The following is a 13,356-nucleotide window of genomic DNA, read 5'->3' as shown; positions in this document are numbered from 1 at the left end:
TGCAAGAAGCCTTGAAGTAGTTTTGAGAAACCAAATGTGTGTATTGTGCCTCCCCCGTCTTTCCATGTGTACACCACTCTATCTTTGCTGCTGGTGTTCTCGACCATGAAATCTTGCCAGAGCAATGTAGGGGAGGGAGAAAATTAAGCATAAATGTCCACCACTGATTATATTTTTACTACCTTTCAAAACCTGGCATAAACACTGAGGTAACAGATCACTTGCAACAACAGAACTTGTAAAGACATGTTCAGAGTATGCGTTTTAGTCTGATGCTATCACTTTGTAGTTATAAATATAACTTTTTTTGTTCCAGGGAAACCTGAATGAACTGGGCAAGCTTTTGATGCAGGGATCCTTCAGTGTCTGGATTGATCATAAAAAGGGTCACTCGAAGGTGAAGGATTTGGCACGCTTCAAGCCGATGCAGCGACACCTGTTCCTCCATGAGAAAGCAGTGCTGTTCTGTAAAAAGAGAGAAGAAAATGGAGAGGGATATGAGAAGGCACCTTCCTATAGCTATAAACACTCCTTAAATGTAAGACACTGAGCAGTCCAGTAAGGTAGTGGTACTGAAGGCTTAGGTTGCAGTAATACAATACTTTATTTTTGTCAGTGAAGATGTGATATAGCTTTGCCCTTTGAGGCAAGTTTGACTGGTGCTGCAGTTCTGTGTCATTTTAGAGAGCCAGAGGGGAAAAAAACCTCTGCTTTGAGAAAATCCAAACCATGTTAGTCTGACTGAATGGCAGATTGCGTTAATTACACAGAAAATGAAATCATGGGTAGAGTAAGATAGTATAAAACAGAAAGAAGATCCAGCAGTCTGGATTTTCCTTGTGGGTCGGTCTCAATTTAACATAATTAAACCGTCCTTCTCTCTGCAGCTAAGCCGACATGAAACAGTAAATCTCTTGTTTTTAGCATACAGACCATGTGGTGTTGGTTATTCTTTTTAGTTGAGCAAGAAGTTAAATGTGGTTTTGCTTTTCAGGAAAAAAAATTGCCAAACAACATCAGTAGACTTCTGCTTCTGCTGTCATCTTAATTGCAATTTGGTAGGTCAGCTTCTGTTTTCTTTGCCTCCAGATGGCAGCAGTTGGAATAACAGAAAATGTGAAAGGTGATGCAAAGAAATTTGAAATCTGGTATAACGCAAGGGAAGAAGTTTACATCATACAGGTAAAACCATGTTGCTACTTCAAATAAATAAATAACCCTAAGAGGATCTGGGTTATTTCCTTTTGTTATCACTAATAAACAGTGAAGCAAAAGGGGAAAAAAACAATGAACAGGTTAATTCATAAGACCGTTTTTAAATGATATATTCCAATGTGGGAACACTGCTGTAGTAGTGACTGTAATATTAAACTCAGCTGAAAAAATGGAATAAAAGCATGTAGGGTCAACATTGATCGTGGAAGAACTTAAATTTTACATCTCTGGAATCCCACTGGTTATACTAATATTACTCAGACATGTGAAACAACGTGTGTTTGCAGTGTAAGAATTTTTACAACAGGAAAAAAACCAACAACTTGGCAACACTTCCAAATCAGCTGTATGCACCATTGCTATTCTCACAGGAATAGTGGTGTGTTAGGATCTGGGGACTGGCAGTACTAACTGTACAGGTCCCTGTCTCAGCATGGTCAAAATCTCACAAATAGTTTCTGTTTGATTAAGAGCTAGAGAGAAGGTTCTGGTTGTCCCTCTGGAAGGATTCCTCTGAGGCTGTGCTTTGGCATGCAGCTTTTTGTGTAACAAGTATTCTGTGCTTTATGTCTGATTGCATTTATTTTTGGGTAGGCACCAACTCCTGAAGTTAAAGCTACTTGGGTAAATGAAATAAGAAAAGTGCTGACTAGTCAACTGCAAGCATGCAGAGGTAAAATATTTTGAATTTTTTCTCTCTTTTTCCCTTGAGCTTCCAAACATACCCTGCATATACTCATGGTGTAGTACTGTAAGAATTAAAAGCTCAAAATACAAATGAGTTTAATATTTCTTTTTTCTCCATTACAGAAGCTAGTCAGCACAGGACACTAGAACAAACACACAGTTTACCTCTACCAACAACATCTTGTACAAGGTGAGTAAATATATTATCAACTCAGCCTAGCTGTCTTGCAAATACATTAACACATTCACATTGCAGTTCTTCATTGTTTATGTCCCTTAATGCTGACCCTTATATTTTAGGGTTTTCAGGTTTCTTTCTGCTTTAAAATTGCAGATATTGGGGTTTACACCTCTCCAGAATTGTTAAGTTCAGCAGCAGCGGCATAGGCTTTGCTAGCTGCTAGAGAACAGTGCAGATTACTAATTTTCTGTGCTGGCCAAAATCCTGGTGGTATTATATCATTATTTGTTGAATAGCTAATTACATACTTTAAACTCCAGATGAAAGAGTTATGTGGAGCTGCCTTTCCCTTCCTTCTCTGTTTTTTTTTCCCTCACTTGATTTATGTTGTTCTTTTTTTCTACATAAATTTTATGTTATCTTTCTCTGTGTCCTTTTCAGTGTTCTGTCTTTCCTGTGTTTCTGGTTCTTTTCTTCCAGGTTCTGCTCTCTTTTACTAAATGATGCATTCATTCCTCCAGTGTCCGAGTTCCAATTCAGGCTTTTTTTTCTACTTTTATTTCTTTTATCCTTCACCCTACCAACCTATATAACTATATTCTTCTGCTCCCTCCTGCTGCTCTGCCCTTTTCTGACCCCTCTTTCAGTCCCCTGCTGCTCACTCTTTTCTTCATGATATATGTGCCCCTGTGTATGTATGGGCTTTACCCATGAGCCAATGCATTTATGATCTTAGTCATTCCGACATGATATATACTCAAATATATATCAATAGCTCTCTGCCCTGCATGTTTTATGCATCTGCTTATTAGTCAGAGAGATTTCCCAGATGTGTAGTATTTGTGAGATGGCTTGCTTTCTTCCATTCCCAAACTGAAGTGTGATGGGAATCCAATTGCAAGACTCAGCCTGTGTTATTTGTTCATTCCTTGTCTCTTTCATGTATTAAGAGCATGTGAGGGGCATATTTTATTCCTTTTCTTTTCTTGGCACGCTGAGGAGGATGCTGTCAGCACAGAATGTGTGTCTGTAGTAGAGGGTGAGTGGAAGCTGTCCTGAGCTGCCTTTGGTTGCTCCTGCAGCCGTAGTCTCTCCTTTGTACCTGGTCATGGTCTTTCTGTGCACAGTCATCAGTGACTTCTTCAATCCTGGAAGCTATGAGCTGAGAAGTAGCTAAGAGACAGTTTTCAACTTATATATCTGCATGCAACAGGCAGCCTGTGACACAAGCTCATCACCCTTGTTCAGACTCAAATTTGCTGGAGATGGATTGATTGTCTTAATTTTCTTCCAATGAACAGTCCTTCACGGAACAATGTTAGAAACATTAAAAAACTGGAAGAGAGAAAAGCTGATCTCACGAGTCCAGAAGGTTATGGCACCACAGTAGCACCAAAGTACCCTGAGAAAGGCAAAGGTGAGTTTACATGTATGCGTTGTTATCCCTAGATGTGAAGAATGTGTCTACACTGCAGATATATAGGCAGATCCACCCATAGCATAGCCATGGTAGTGTGGGTAAATACAACATTATACCTGAGCGAGCTGGTCTTTGCTGCTATCAGACCTAAGGTAGCCCACCCACAGTGTTGCATGAGCATGCTTGTCCCGTCTGCACTTAGCTCCAGGGTTGCTGCGTTCCCTGTGTGGCGTGGACAGGTCCAAAGCCACTTCGTTGACTGAGGATGAGGGACAGCCAAAAGGAGATGGGAACTATGGGTTGTGAGGCCTGACTGCCATAGGTCTTCCCTTAGAGCTGACCGACTGGCTTCTGAGTTTTTGTCTTCAGAACAGCTATTGTCAAGAAATTTATCCAGGAGAGTGTTTTATTTCTTGAGGTTTGGTTCTTATTGCTGCAATTATTTACTGGATTAGGGATAACATAAACCACTGCACAGTGAGAATAAATAGCACTTAGGTCCTTTTGTTATTCTTGGACTTTTGGTTATTCTTTCTCCTCCCTAATTTGTTGCCTCAACATTTTCTTGGGCTTCTCCCCTTCTGTATCTCTCTTTTCCTTTGTAGATGACACTAGCTTTACCTCAGAATGCTCTGTACTGTCAAAAAAGCGCTTTACACTGCAGGGCTTTACTAACCTCAAAGGTCAGAAAGGTAATTTTTTTAAAAAAGCTAGATTTTCTTCTATTTAAGGCTGCAATTAGCGCATCCCTTTGTGTGTATGTGTGTGTAGTGTAACAGGTTCACGTATACTCTGTCAGTGTTGTATTAGCTTGTTCTCCTGCGTTCCAGCTAGGTTCCTGAATCGCAGACCCTGACAGGGAGACTTCAAGAGAAACTGGCTCCACAGAGGGAGAGGGAGATGCAGCTCAGAAAAGAGGAGCTGTTAGAGGTGTGAGGGAAGGAATGCAGATCCTAACGCCTCAGCTCTCGCTGTCGAGGCCTAGGAAGGAGCTTAGAGTACCCCACTCCTGTAGGAAGCCTAGAGGAAGGAAGTTATCTTCAGATCAAATGCCTGACCTGCTTCTAGCTTCAGTGGATCTGTCCCAAATGCACCTGTACTTGGCAAAAAGGAATCAAGGTTTTACTAGAGTATTTTCATATTAGCTTCCCTTGTTTGAACTCCCAAAGCATGACTATGGCAGAATGTTTATTACAATATCCTTTGCTAGATGCAAAAAAATAAAAATTTCCCTATGCTTCCAGAAAAGGTCCTTTTTGTTGCTGAAACAGGCAATAGGAGTCTGAGATCTTTCTTGTTTCCTCTTGCCAAGTAACTGCACTGGTACATGCACTTCTTGCTTTGAACAGCTATCTTTTGAACAGTCTGAATTGCACTAAGATGATGACACTTGTTTGAGAGCATGAGTTTTTTTTCTTTTCCCCCTCAAGCATTTTTTCAAAATGTCTTTTTAAAACCTGATTACCTTTGAGTTGTTTCTGGAGAGACTGTAGGGTTGCATATCTAAATAGTCTAAATACTAATGAGGTGAGCACTAATATTCCATGCTTGCCTTGACAGAAACTCCATCACCTACTGCTAAAAGCCAGACATTGCCAATGATCCTTCTTACAGGACCAGGTATTGCTGTACAACTAGACTTACATAAAAATGATTGTTTCAATCTGGTGATGTTTGTCTGAAATTCAGATTAATTGTACTCAGTTGATACCTAGTTCATTCAGATAAATTTGCATATACTTTTATCTATTACTATAGAATAAATTTCTCAGTTTTTGTTCAAATAGTTTTATGTGAATAATTAACTCCTTTTGCTGTAATTGACCAATGACAACTAAAATTAGAGTGATTACAGAAATCCACTTGTTTTCCAGTGTAAACTCAAAGGTATTTAGCATGCAATCCACCTATTCTCTTTTTTCCAGTTCTTCAATATCTCTCTTCTGTATTTTTTGCCTATTCATCCTCCTGCAGCTTCTCCTACCAGCCCTGACAAAAAAGCTAAACGACATGAAGTAGTGAGTGACCCAACTCCTTTTGGTTTAAGAGGTAGTGTTACCACTTCTTGTACTCCACAAATATCCACACATCCCTCGTGTAATATATTAAATCAAAAAGATGAAGATACCTGTATGATGCTGTTGTGCCTAGTGGTATTGATATCAGCTGGATTTTCCAAATGGATCTGTCAGCTTTTGTGTATATTGCTTTTGATAGCACAGTTTATCAAAGTTTTACCTTGGCATCACGGTTAGCATGTGGCTAATTTTCATTTTTAGAAGAGGGTGGTGGGAAATGAATTTTTTGCTGATGAAATAACCAGAAGCTGGGTATTTAATGGAACTTCAGTAGCATTCAATTGCTATGAGGCACGTGGTTTTCCAGGTAGCATTCTCCATCCACTGTGCTCCTTGTGGAGAGGATTTAACTTTTAAAAAAAGAAAAAAAAATCTGAAATTTGTTTACTCTAATAAGAGTGGGGATCATCACTGTCGTGTGAAATTTGTATTGCCTTATTCTATTTTTATATACATTTTTATTACTGTATTCATAGTCCCGTTGCTTCTTTTTTGGGTGATAGTAGTCACTTTTCACCACCCTGCTAACTCCAGATGTCTTAACTGAACCCATAACTGCCTTTTGTCCTGCCAACCTCCAGCTAGGCAAGGAGTAAAAGAGCATTTCAGTTAACAACCCTAGCTAAAAATGGATTTTTTGACAAAGGCTCGAGCCCAAATCTGGGGCCAATTAACTAGACAGTAGGGAGGAAAGCAGACAGTCTCTTCCTGGCTCTATTTTCACCATTATTTCTTTTAGAAAAATATTCTAAAGATTCAGCTGTTTCTAGCCATATCATCCGCCTGTTCTACAAGTTTCCCCAGCCTTTGTCTTTAACTGTCTCACCTATGAAAACCAGGCTGGTTCAGCTGCTGTACTGGGGAGACTTCATCCAGCAGCTTCATCCAGCGTGGCCTGAGCAGCCAGGAATGAAACCCCAGCCCAGGTGCATGCGGAAACGCCGCAGGAAGCGGTCAGACCTCTGAGATCTCCAGATATCATGGAAATCCTGAGGGCTTGAAAATGCTATCAGAAAGCAAAGTGAGGTTTGTGGCCGCTTCCAGAGACGCCAGAATTTTCTCAGAGGGAGAGTCCTTGATCATTGCTAATTTCCAACAAAATTGTTAGGGTCTTCAGAATAGACTTCTCTGATTTGCTGTCCTTTCCAGCAGCATCATTTTAAGAAACAACTAAAACCAAGTAAATGAATTAAAAACATCTAGTAATTCCCCTCTCTCTCTTGTACCTTCTAGTCTCTTTTCTGACACTTCATCTCTCCCCTTTCATCAACTCAAAGAGGGATAAACAGGCAGTGAACTTGGCCATTTTGGGGTGAAACTGTACCAGACGATAGTCTGCGTAGAGCACACTGCAACCACTTATTTCCTTTCACATAATATAGTGGGTGCCATGTAGTTGAAGAGTGACTCATTTTCCTTGAGCTCACTGCAATGCAAGTAGGAATTAGTGACAGAATCAAGTCACGCAGATAAATGCTGTCTCTGCAAAGATAGGCGTGTGGGCCCAAATCTGGAGAAGCAGGTTTATGAATTCTTGGTTTTCCTGGCACATCAACTGTAAGCTTATTTATGCATAACCTTCACTTTTCTCAAGACTCTGCTTTTTTCCTTATATTTCCTGCCTTTATATGGAGCTCTAATTTAGTCACATCATGCAAAATACATGCATACACATTAGATGAGCACACACAGATTTGGTGCCTGTAGTAAGGCAGTATGAGTATGAGCATAGGGGGCCACATTTCTCCCAAGATCTGATGGCTTTTATAATTTAATTAAAATTTAATTTTAAAATTGAAGTGCCAACCTGTAGGAGGACTAGGAACACTAGTGTTGTGGCAGGGTCAGGCAGGTCTGGTCTTACCTGTATCAGTACAATATATTAAAATAAAGAGTCTGAGAAACAGGAGCTGTTATCCAGCATGTCCCAGATGAGCAGGCCAGTAAACATGATGCAACAGGCCCAGTAGTTACAGTGATTTAATTCCCTTTTCTTTTGTGTAACTTTTGGGGTCTGTTTCTAATGAGAGCTTGGAACAATTATGAACAACCAAACTATCTTCTCTTGTGTTGTTCTTCACTTGGAAGTGATTGAAAGGATTTTAGCTGTGTCCCGTGAGCTTCCAGTGACATTTGCATGGAATACAGCAGGAATTCATTACTCAGTTTTTTCACAGATGGAAATTCATGCCTAACCCTGGACAGGGCCAAATGGGTCAGTACTTCTAATCTTGTACAGGTCATCCAGCAGTGCAGGCAAGGTAAAAACCCACTCAGTTTGGTGTGCTCTGAGTGTGATTTCTTAGATTGCTTTAGCTTTGCTATGGTAATACTGCAGCAGTTCTTTAACGCACTAGCATGGCCAGCCACGCAACAACCATAAGCTGCCTCAGAAGCAGTGAAAAGCAAAACTGCTGGTTCCTTTCTCAGCCTAGCTAATAGTTGCATATTAGTTGGGGGTTGGTTGTTCCTTTCACTCTTTTCATTGGTTTTATTATAATAACTATTTGTCCTGAACCAAAATGTAACTTAACCTAAAAATATTTGTGCTTTTCATTGTGACTTCTTTCATTATAAGCTCAGTGTGTTTATGAGTGGCTGCTGACCTCAGTAAAAAGCATCCCACTAGTAAAACTTACTGTAGTTTTATTTGGAGAAGGATTTTGTGCACTCTGGATATGATTCAGCCTCATAAATGAAATATTTCAACCTGAGAGAGAAACAAACATTTGGCAATTGACAGGCAGGAGATAGTTCTTGTGGTGTTTGGTGCAATGTCTTAACACAAAGATAATTCATCATGGTTAAGTATCGTTGTGTCAGTCCTGGGTACCCCTGAATAATAAGCTGGCTCATCAGTTGAAGTACAGAGCAGCTGTAGCTCCTATTGAATTTGTTGACAGCTATAAGTGTTCAACAGTGTGAATAAGCAAATACTCATCTGTCCCTTGTTCCAACAAGCTGATTAGGTTGCTTGGGGTGACAGCCATGTGTGTTCATCCTCTTCCCATAAAGTACATGTTCCCATTCTCTATCTCCTCCCAAGAAAAAGAGCATCTATCTATCATTCATCTATCTTTGTACAGCTGCATTTTCAGTTGGGAATTGGTGTTCTTTCCATCTGTTCCCCTCTACATAAACCCAAAGGGCCAAATTCACACTGCTGCGCCTGCCACAACTCCACTTACACTGGTGGAAATGGGCCAACTTGTGCCAGCTGTGAATTTCGCGCAGAGGTTGTAATAACTTCCTATATAAGGTTTTCCTCCTATTTATGTTAATCACTTAAGTGCTTTTCAGCAGGAAGAGCATTTTTCCCAGTCAGTGGTGTGCTGCAACAAAGTTGACTGTTGGCTGTTTGTCCACCAAGGTTGGGCTAAGACATCTCATTCTCTTGATGCATCTGAAGAAAATGACGGCTGGTCTAGTGCCGAAGATCCGCTGAATTCATCAGATGCAGAGGAGGAAGGAGGAGGAGGGGGAGGCGAGATGAAACTGGTAACTAGAAATGTTTTCCTATGTTTTCATTACAGTATGTAGGAATGCTTTTGAAGCTGGCAGGAAGGAAAGTGCTTCTTGCCTTGAAGTCCTTGGTTGGGCAAAATTTCTAGGGCAGGGGAAAATAATCCCTTTTCCTAAATAAGCCTTTTATTTGTTAGTTGGGAATTTGCATCTGTGCCTTTGTGTGCCTGCAGAGTAGTGGGACTGTGACTGCTTATGTCATTGTACAGAAGTCAAGTCATGAAGTGTTCAGTTACTGCCTCAGTAGTGTCACAATGTATGTGTGGAAGTCTCTAGCTCACTGGCTTGCCTTTTTTTCCCCTTTCCTCCTTATCTCTCTCTCTCGGAATTTTTTTCTGGAAATGTTAATTGTTGTAATGGAAAGATTTCCCAGGATATTCTTAAGGGTGTGAGAATTCATGTACTGGATTTGTGTGTAATTGAATAGCAAAGTTTTACTGATTCTCAGTATACATGTTTATACTGTCTTCAGCATGTATGTGCATGAGAGAGAGCAAGAAGGGTAAAGTACCATGATTTTCATAACAAAAGCTGGAACATATGTTAAAGTACTCAGTAGAAATAATTTATTTGTGGTTTTTCCCTGTGTGCATTTAGACACCTGGTAAATATACAGTTGTGACTGACTATGAGAAAGGAGTTTCTGAAGAATTTACAGTGAAAAGTGGAGATCTAGTTCAACTGATTCGAGAAGGGGAGGATGGACTTTGGTATGCAAATTTGTGTTTGGAAACTTTTTTATACACAGAACTGTTTAGAAGGCTGGTGTTTAGGGCAGAACTTTCAAAGGCATTAAATGAAGCAGTTTGACTTTTTTTTTTTTTTTTTCTTTTTCAGGTATGTAAAGAATCTGAGCACTGGTAGAGAAGGTTGGATCCCAGCAAACAATCTGCTGATGCTCATAGGCAATTCAAAATCAGCTCAGTCTTTAAGCAGTTCTGGTAGGCTACTCATAATAAATGAGATAATTGTCTATTTAAAGATACATATTGTTTAAAAAAAAAAAAAAGTTGTGGAAAAAAATCAATTACATTGTGGGTTTTTTTGTTTCTTTCCTTTCTCTTTCTCTTTCCCTCTCCCAGAATCAGGCACTGCTTCCAGCACTTTGAGCACGTCATCAAGTTGCAGTGATGGTTGCAATGCCAGCAGCACCAGCTTCTCAGACATTAAGGGCTAATGTTAAATTTGCATCCCACCTCCAGGGAAGGTGGAAATCTGGAGTTTGTCATCTTGTGCAGAGTTCTGAATGTTCAACTGTAATGGAGAATCCCTATTTTGTGTTGCCAACTCTGTATATTTTCCTTGGTGATTTCTAGAAGTTCTCACAGAAGATCCCAATGAAAAGTGCATGGAATGTGAAGTTGTAAATAAAAGATTTGAAATTAGGTCTTGTAGAGGCTTCTGCTCTGAAGTCTGAAGCTCCAGAGCTGCTAGCATCAAACACATTTACTCATAGATATACAATCAGGTTTCTGCAGAAGTATATCATTTCATAACAGCCAGAATCCGAATGTGAGCAAACAAAATGTGTTCAGTGCTAATTCCTTATTGTAAATTAATAAATTAGCAATCACTGTACAGGATAGGTATAAGGAACATAAAACTGAGTTTACAATTTCTGCTCCCCCAAAACCCTTTCTCCAAGGATGCACCTGTGTCAGTGCATGTGAATGGGACTCTTACAGCAGCCAGGAAGTAAGTTTGGCCCAGCCACTTCTCATGTCTTGGGTCTTCAGGAGACTTTTTCTGCAGTAAAATACTTCCTAGAGGCTGTGATGCAGAAATGACCAATTGACTGACCACAACAGCATCAAAAGAAAACACTGTTTTATCCTTTCCAGCCTTTTTCTGTGTGCAGTGGGATAGCTATTTTCTGAGGCATTTTGACCTCACAACCAAATTCTTTACCAAGATCACTGTGTTTACATAGCTTTGGCAATTTAGAGGTATCTTTTTTTTTTTTAATTCAAGTGCACGATGAATCACAAACATTTGTATTCGCTAAATAATTTAGTAATAATCTGCAGTTGCATGGTTACCTTCAGCTCTATCAATTAGCATGTAGTTACAGGCAAAGAAAAATATTGCAGTTGCACTATGGGTCAAGAGCCTTCATTCAGACAAACCTCTGAGGGCTAGAAACCTGACATTTTTAGTCAATAGTGTTTGTTGCAGATTTAGTCAAAAAGACAAAAACAATCACACAATTTTTCTATAAAAGGGGAAGACAGGAGAAAACATTAGAGAAGAGTCAGATTTGTACTATAGACAAATAATTTTAATTTTTTTTAAGAAATGCTAATGCTAAACTTGCCATTTTTCAAGATATGATGTAAGCCAATGTTGTAAATTTTCAGGTTGTCAGGTGTTCTTTGCACTTCATCCTAACAAATAGTACAGAAACTTGTGCTTGTAATGTATGGAATACTGTATTCATTCCTTGCCATCTTTCAAATATTTTTACTTACATGAAAATGTTTTAACCTGGTTCATGTATCATATTTCTTAAAAATAATGTGGAAGAGCTTTGTTTTTCAAAAGCACTAAGTAACAGCAAACTGTCAACAAGAACTGCTGTTAATTATCAGACCCTCTGATGACTGAGCACCAAAGTCCTTTTTTTTTAATTCCAGAAATTGAAATTTTTAGAGGCTGCAGCTTAGAAAACTTAAAGGAGAAACCCTCTAAAGAATGCTCTTGCTCCTGAGTTGCAAAAGCAACCCCATCCCAGATACAATCAAAATGTAGCTGACTGTGGTCAGTACAAACTGAAACACTTATATGTACACATATATACGCACATATATATGTGCGTATATATGTGTGTGTGTAGATATGTATATGTATGTAGATATAATGTATCAATGTAAAAGATGTATTTATAGTCTTCATGCTGCTGAATGTGTCACTTTACAATTCAAAATTACTTAGGTTTCTTGCAATACTGCAATATAAAGACTGATCAGGGTTTTACTTCAGGCATCTTTCCCAATATAGAAATCCTCTGATCTTTTTTAATTATCCCATGTAATACTGTGCTGGCCAGGAATGTTTAGTCTGATATTTAATAATGAAATGGTAATGTGCAGAGATTCAGCTTGTCGTCTTTGTAAGTTATTTTGTAAATTATCTGTAACATAACTTACTTATATATTGCTGTCATCGGTAAGATGAGACTGTCGTTTCATTTCTCACTACAGCCTCATTTCTGTTGTTTCAATGATCTTATACACATCATTGCACTTTAATACAACCCAATGCACCATTTCCTTTTCTACTGCTGTTGTGAATTAGAATTTCAAAGTCAGAGGTCTGTATTGTAACTATGAAAATTTGAATAAATTTCAGCACTTCTTGCTGAATTCCTTCTATATAGACATGCTCTGTGTTTTATTTTATCTCACAGTTTTAAAACCTTCTGACAGGGATTGTATAAAAACATAAATAGGTTGATGGATTTGAAACAGCAAATCAGGTCTGTCTAGCTGTTGGAAGCCTAGAAAATGTGATGTTTGGCAGAGTCTGTGTGTTCAAATCCTTTGCCTACTTGTTTGGACCGTCTCAGAAAAAAAACTGTTTTACCCCTGTGATCCTGTCTTTTTTTTTTTTTTTTTTTTGGGGGGGGGGGAAATCTAGGAAATTAAAACATGTGCACAGGTTGAAGATATAAAAAATGTGTACCATTTTTGGTATGCCAGCTAATCAGATTGATTCCCTTCCCCTGTTCTTCGAAGACTGCATACCTTTGATGTACACTTTTCAAAGAGAGCAGTGTATCCTGTGGTTCCCTTTCTGCATACACTGCTCTTGGTCCTGTGGCCTTGGCAGAAGTTGGAGGTCTGTGTCTGGCAATGGCTGCAGCTGGCTGAGGAAATGAGAAACTCGGTTCATACTTGCAGCATCTGAAGAAGAAGTGTTTGCACATTCATGGGTTAAGGGCTTTAAGGACCATCAAGCCCTGGTAGGAAGTGAATTTCACACTTCACTGGAGTGAGGTGGTGCCTTTGTGTAATTGCATGACCCAGCCTAAACTGTTTCGGAGATTTGATCACCTTTATTTACTCTTGTTGTTAACCTAACAGCTACCTCCTTTGCAAACTAGGAAGTTCCTGTTCTGAGCACAACCACATCATAATTGCTACAGCGAAATGATAAAAGAATCCCAGCCCAGACTTACCTTAGTGGAGAGTAAACAGTTTTCTAAATATTTCTAATGATAACTGATTGCTTTTTAACTCTAGTAACACTTATTT

At 39.2% G+C, this 13,356-nt stretch overlaps 1 protein-coding gene across 7 annotated transcripts in view; it reads left to right on the top strand.

Annotated features, from left to right (window-relative positions):
- MCF2L (MCF.2 cell line derived transforming sequence like) overlaps positions 1-12,474 on the top strand; it is a 167,774-nt gene extending 155,300 nt beyond the window's left edge. For 4 of the 7 annotated variants that reach the window (XM_064503796.1, XM_064503813.1, XM_064503804.1 and 1 more), the window contains 11 exons: positions 317-538; positions 1,090-1,182; positions 1,810-1,888; positions 2,026-2,092; positions 3,385-3,500; positions 5,064-5,123; positions 5,478-5,552; positions 8,952-9,079; positions 9,701-9,813; positions 9,941-10,044; positions 10,186-12,474. In XM_064503796.1, the coding sequence (XP_064359866.1) occupies positions 317-538; positions 1,090-1,182; positions 1,810-1,888; positions 2,026-2,092; positions 3,385-3,500; positions 5,064-5,123; positions 5,478-5,552; positions 8,952-9,079; positions 9,701-9,813; positions 9,941-10,044; positions 10,186-10,280 (1,152 nt within the window). In that variant the 3' untranslated portion in view covers positions 10,281-12,474. The remainder of the gene's footprint in view (positions 1-316; positions 539-1,089; positions 1,183-1,809; positions 1,889-2,025; positions 2,093-3,384; positions 3,501-5,063; positions 5,124-5,477; positions 5,553-8,951; positions 9,080-9,700; positions 9,814-9,940; positions 10,045-10,185) is intronic. The other 3 variants (XM_026096951.2, XM_064503819.1, XM_026096949.2) reach the window with 2 other exon arrangements.
- Positions 12,475-13,356: the final 882 nt, after the last annotated feature.

The sequence above is a fragment of the Dromaius novaehollandiae genome, chromosome 1 (genome assembly GCF_036370855.1).
Source record: "Dromaius novaehollandiae isolate bDroNov1 chromosome 1, bDroNov1.hap1, whole genome shotgun sequence".
NCBI classification, from domain to species: Eukaryota; Metazoa; Chordata; class Aves; order Casuariiformes; family Dromaiidae; genus Dromaius; species Dromaius novaehollandiae.
This window is presented reverse-complemented; position numbering and strand designations above follow the sequence as displayed.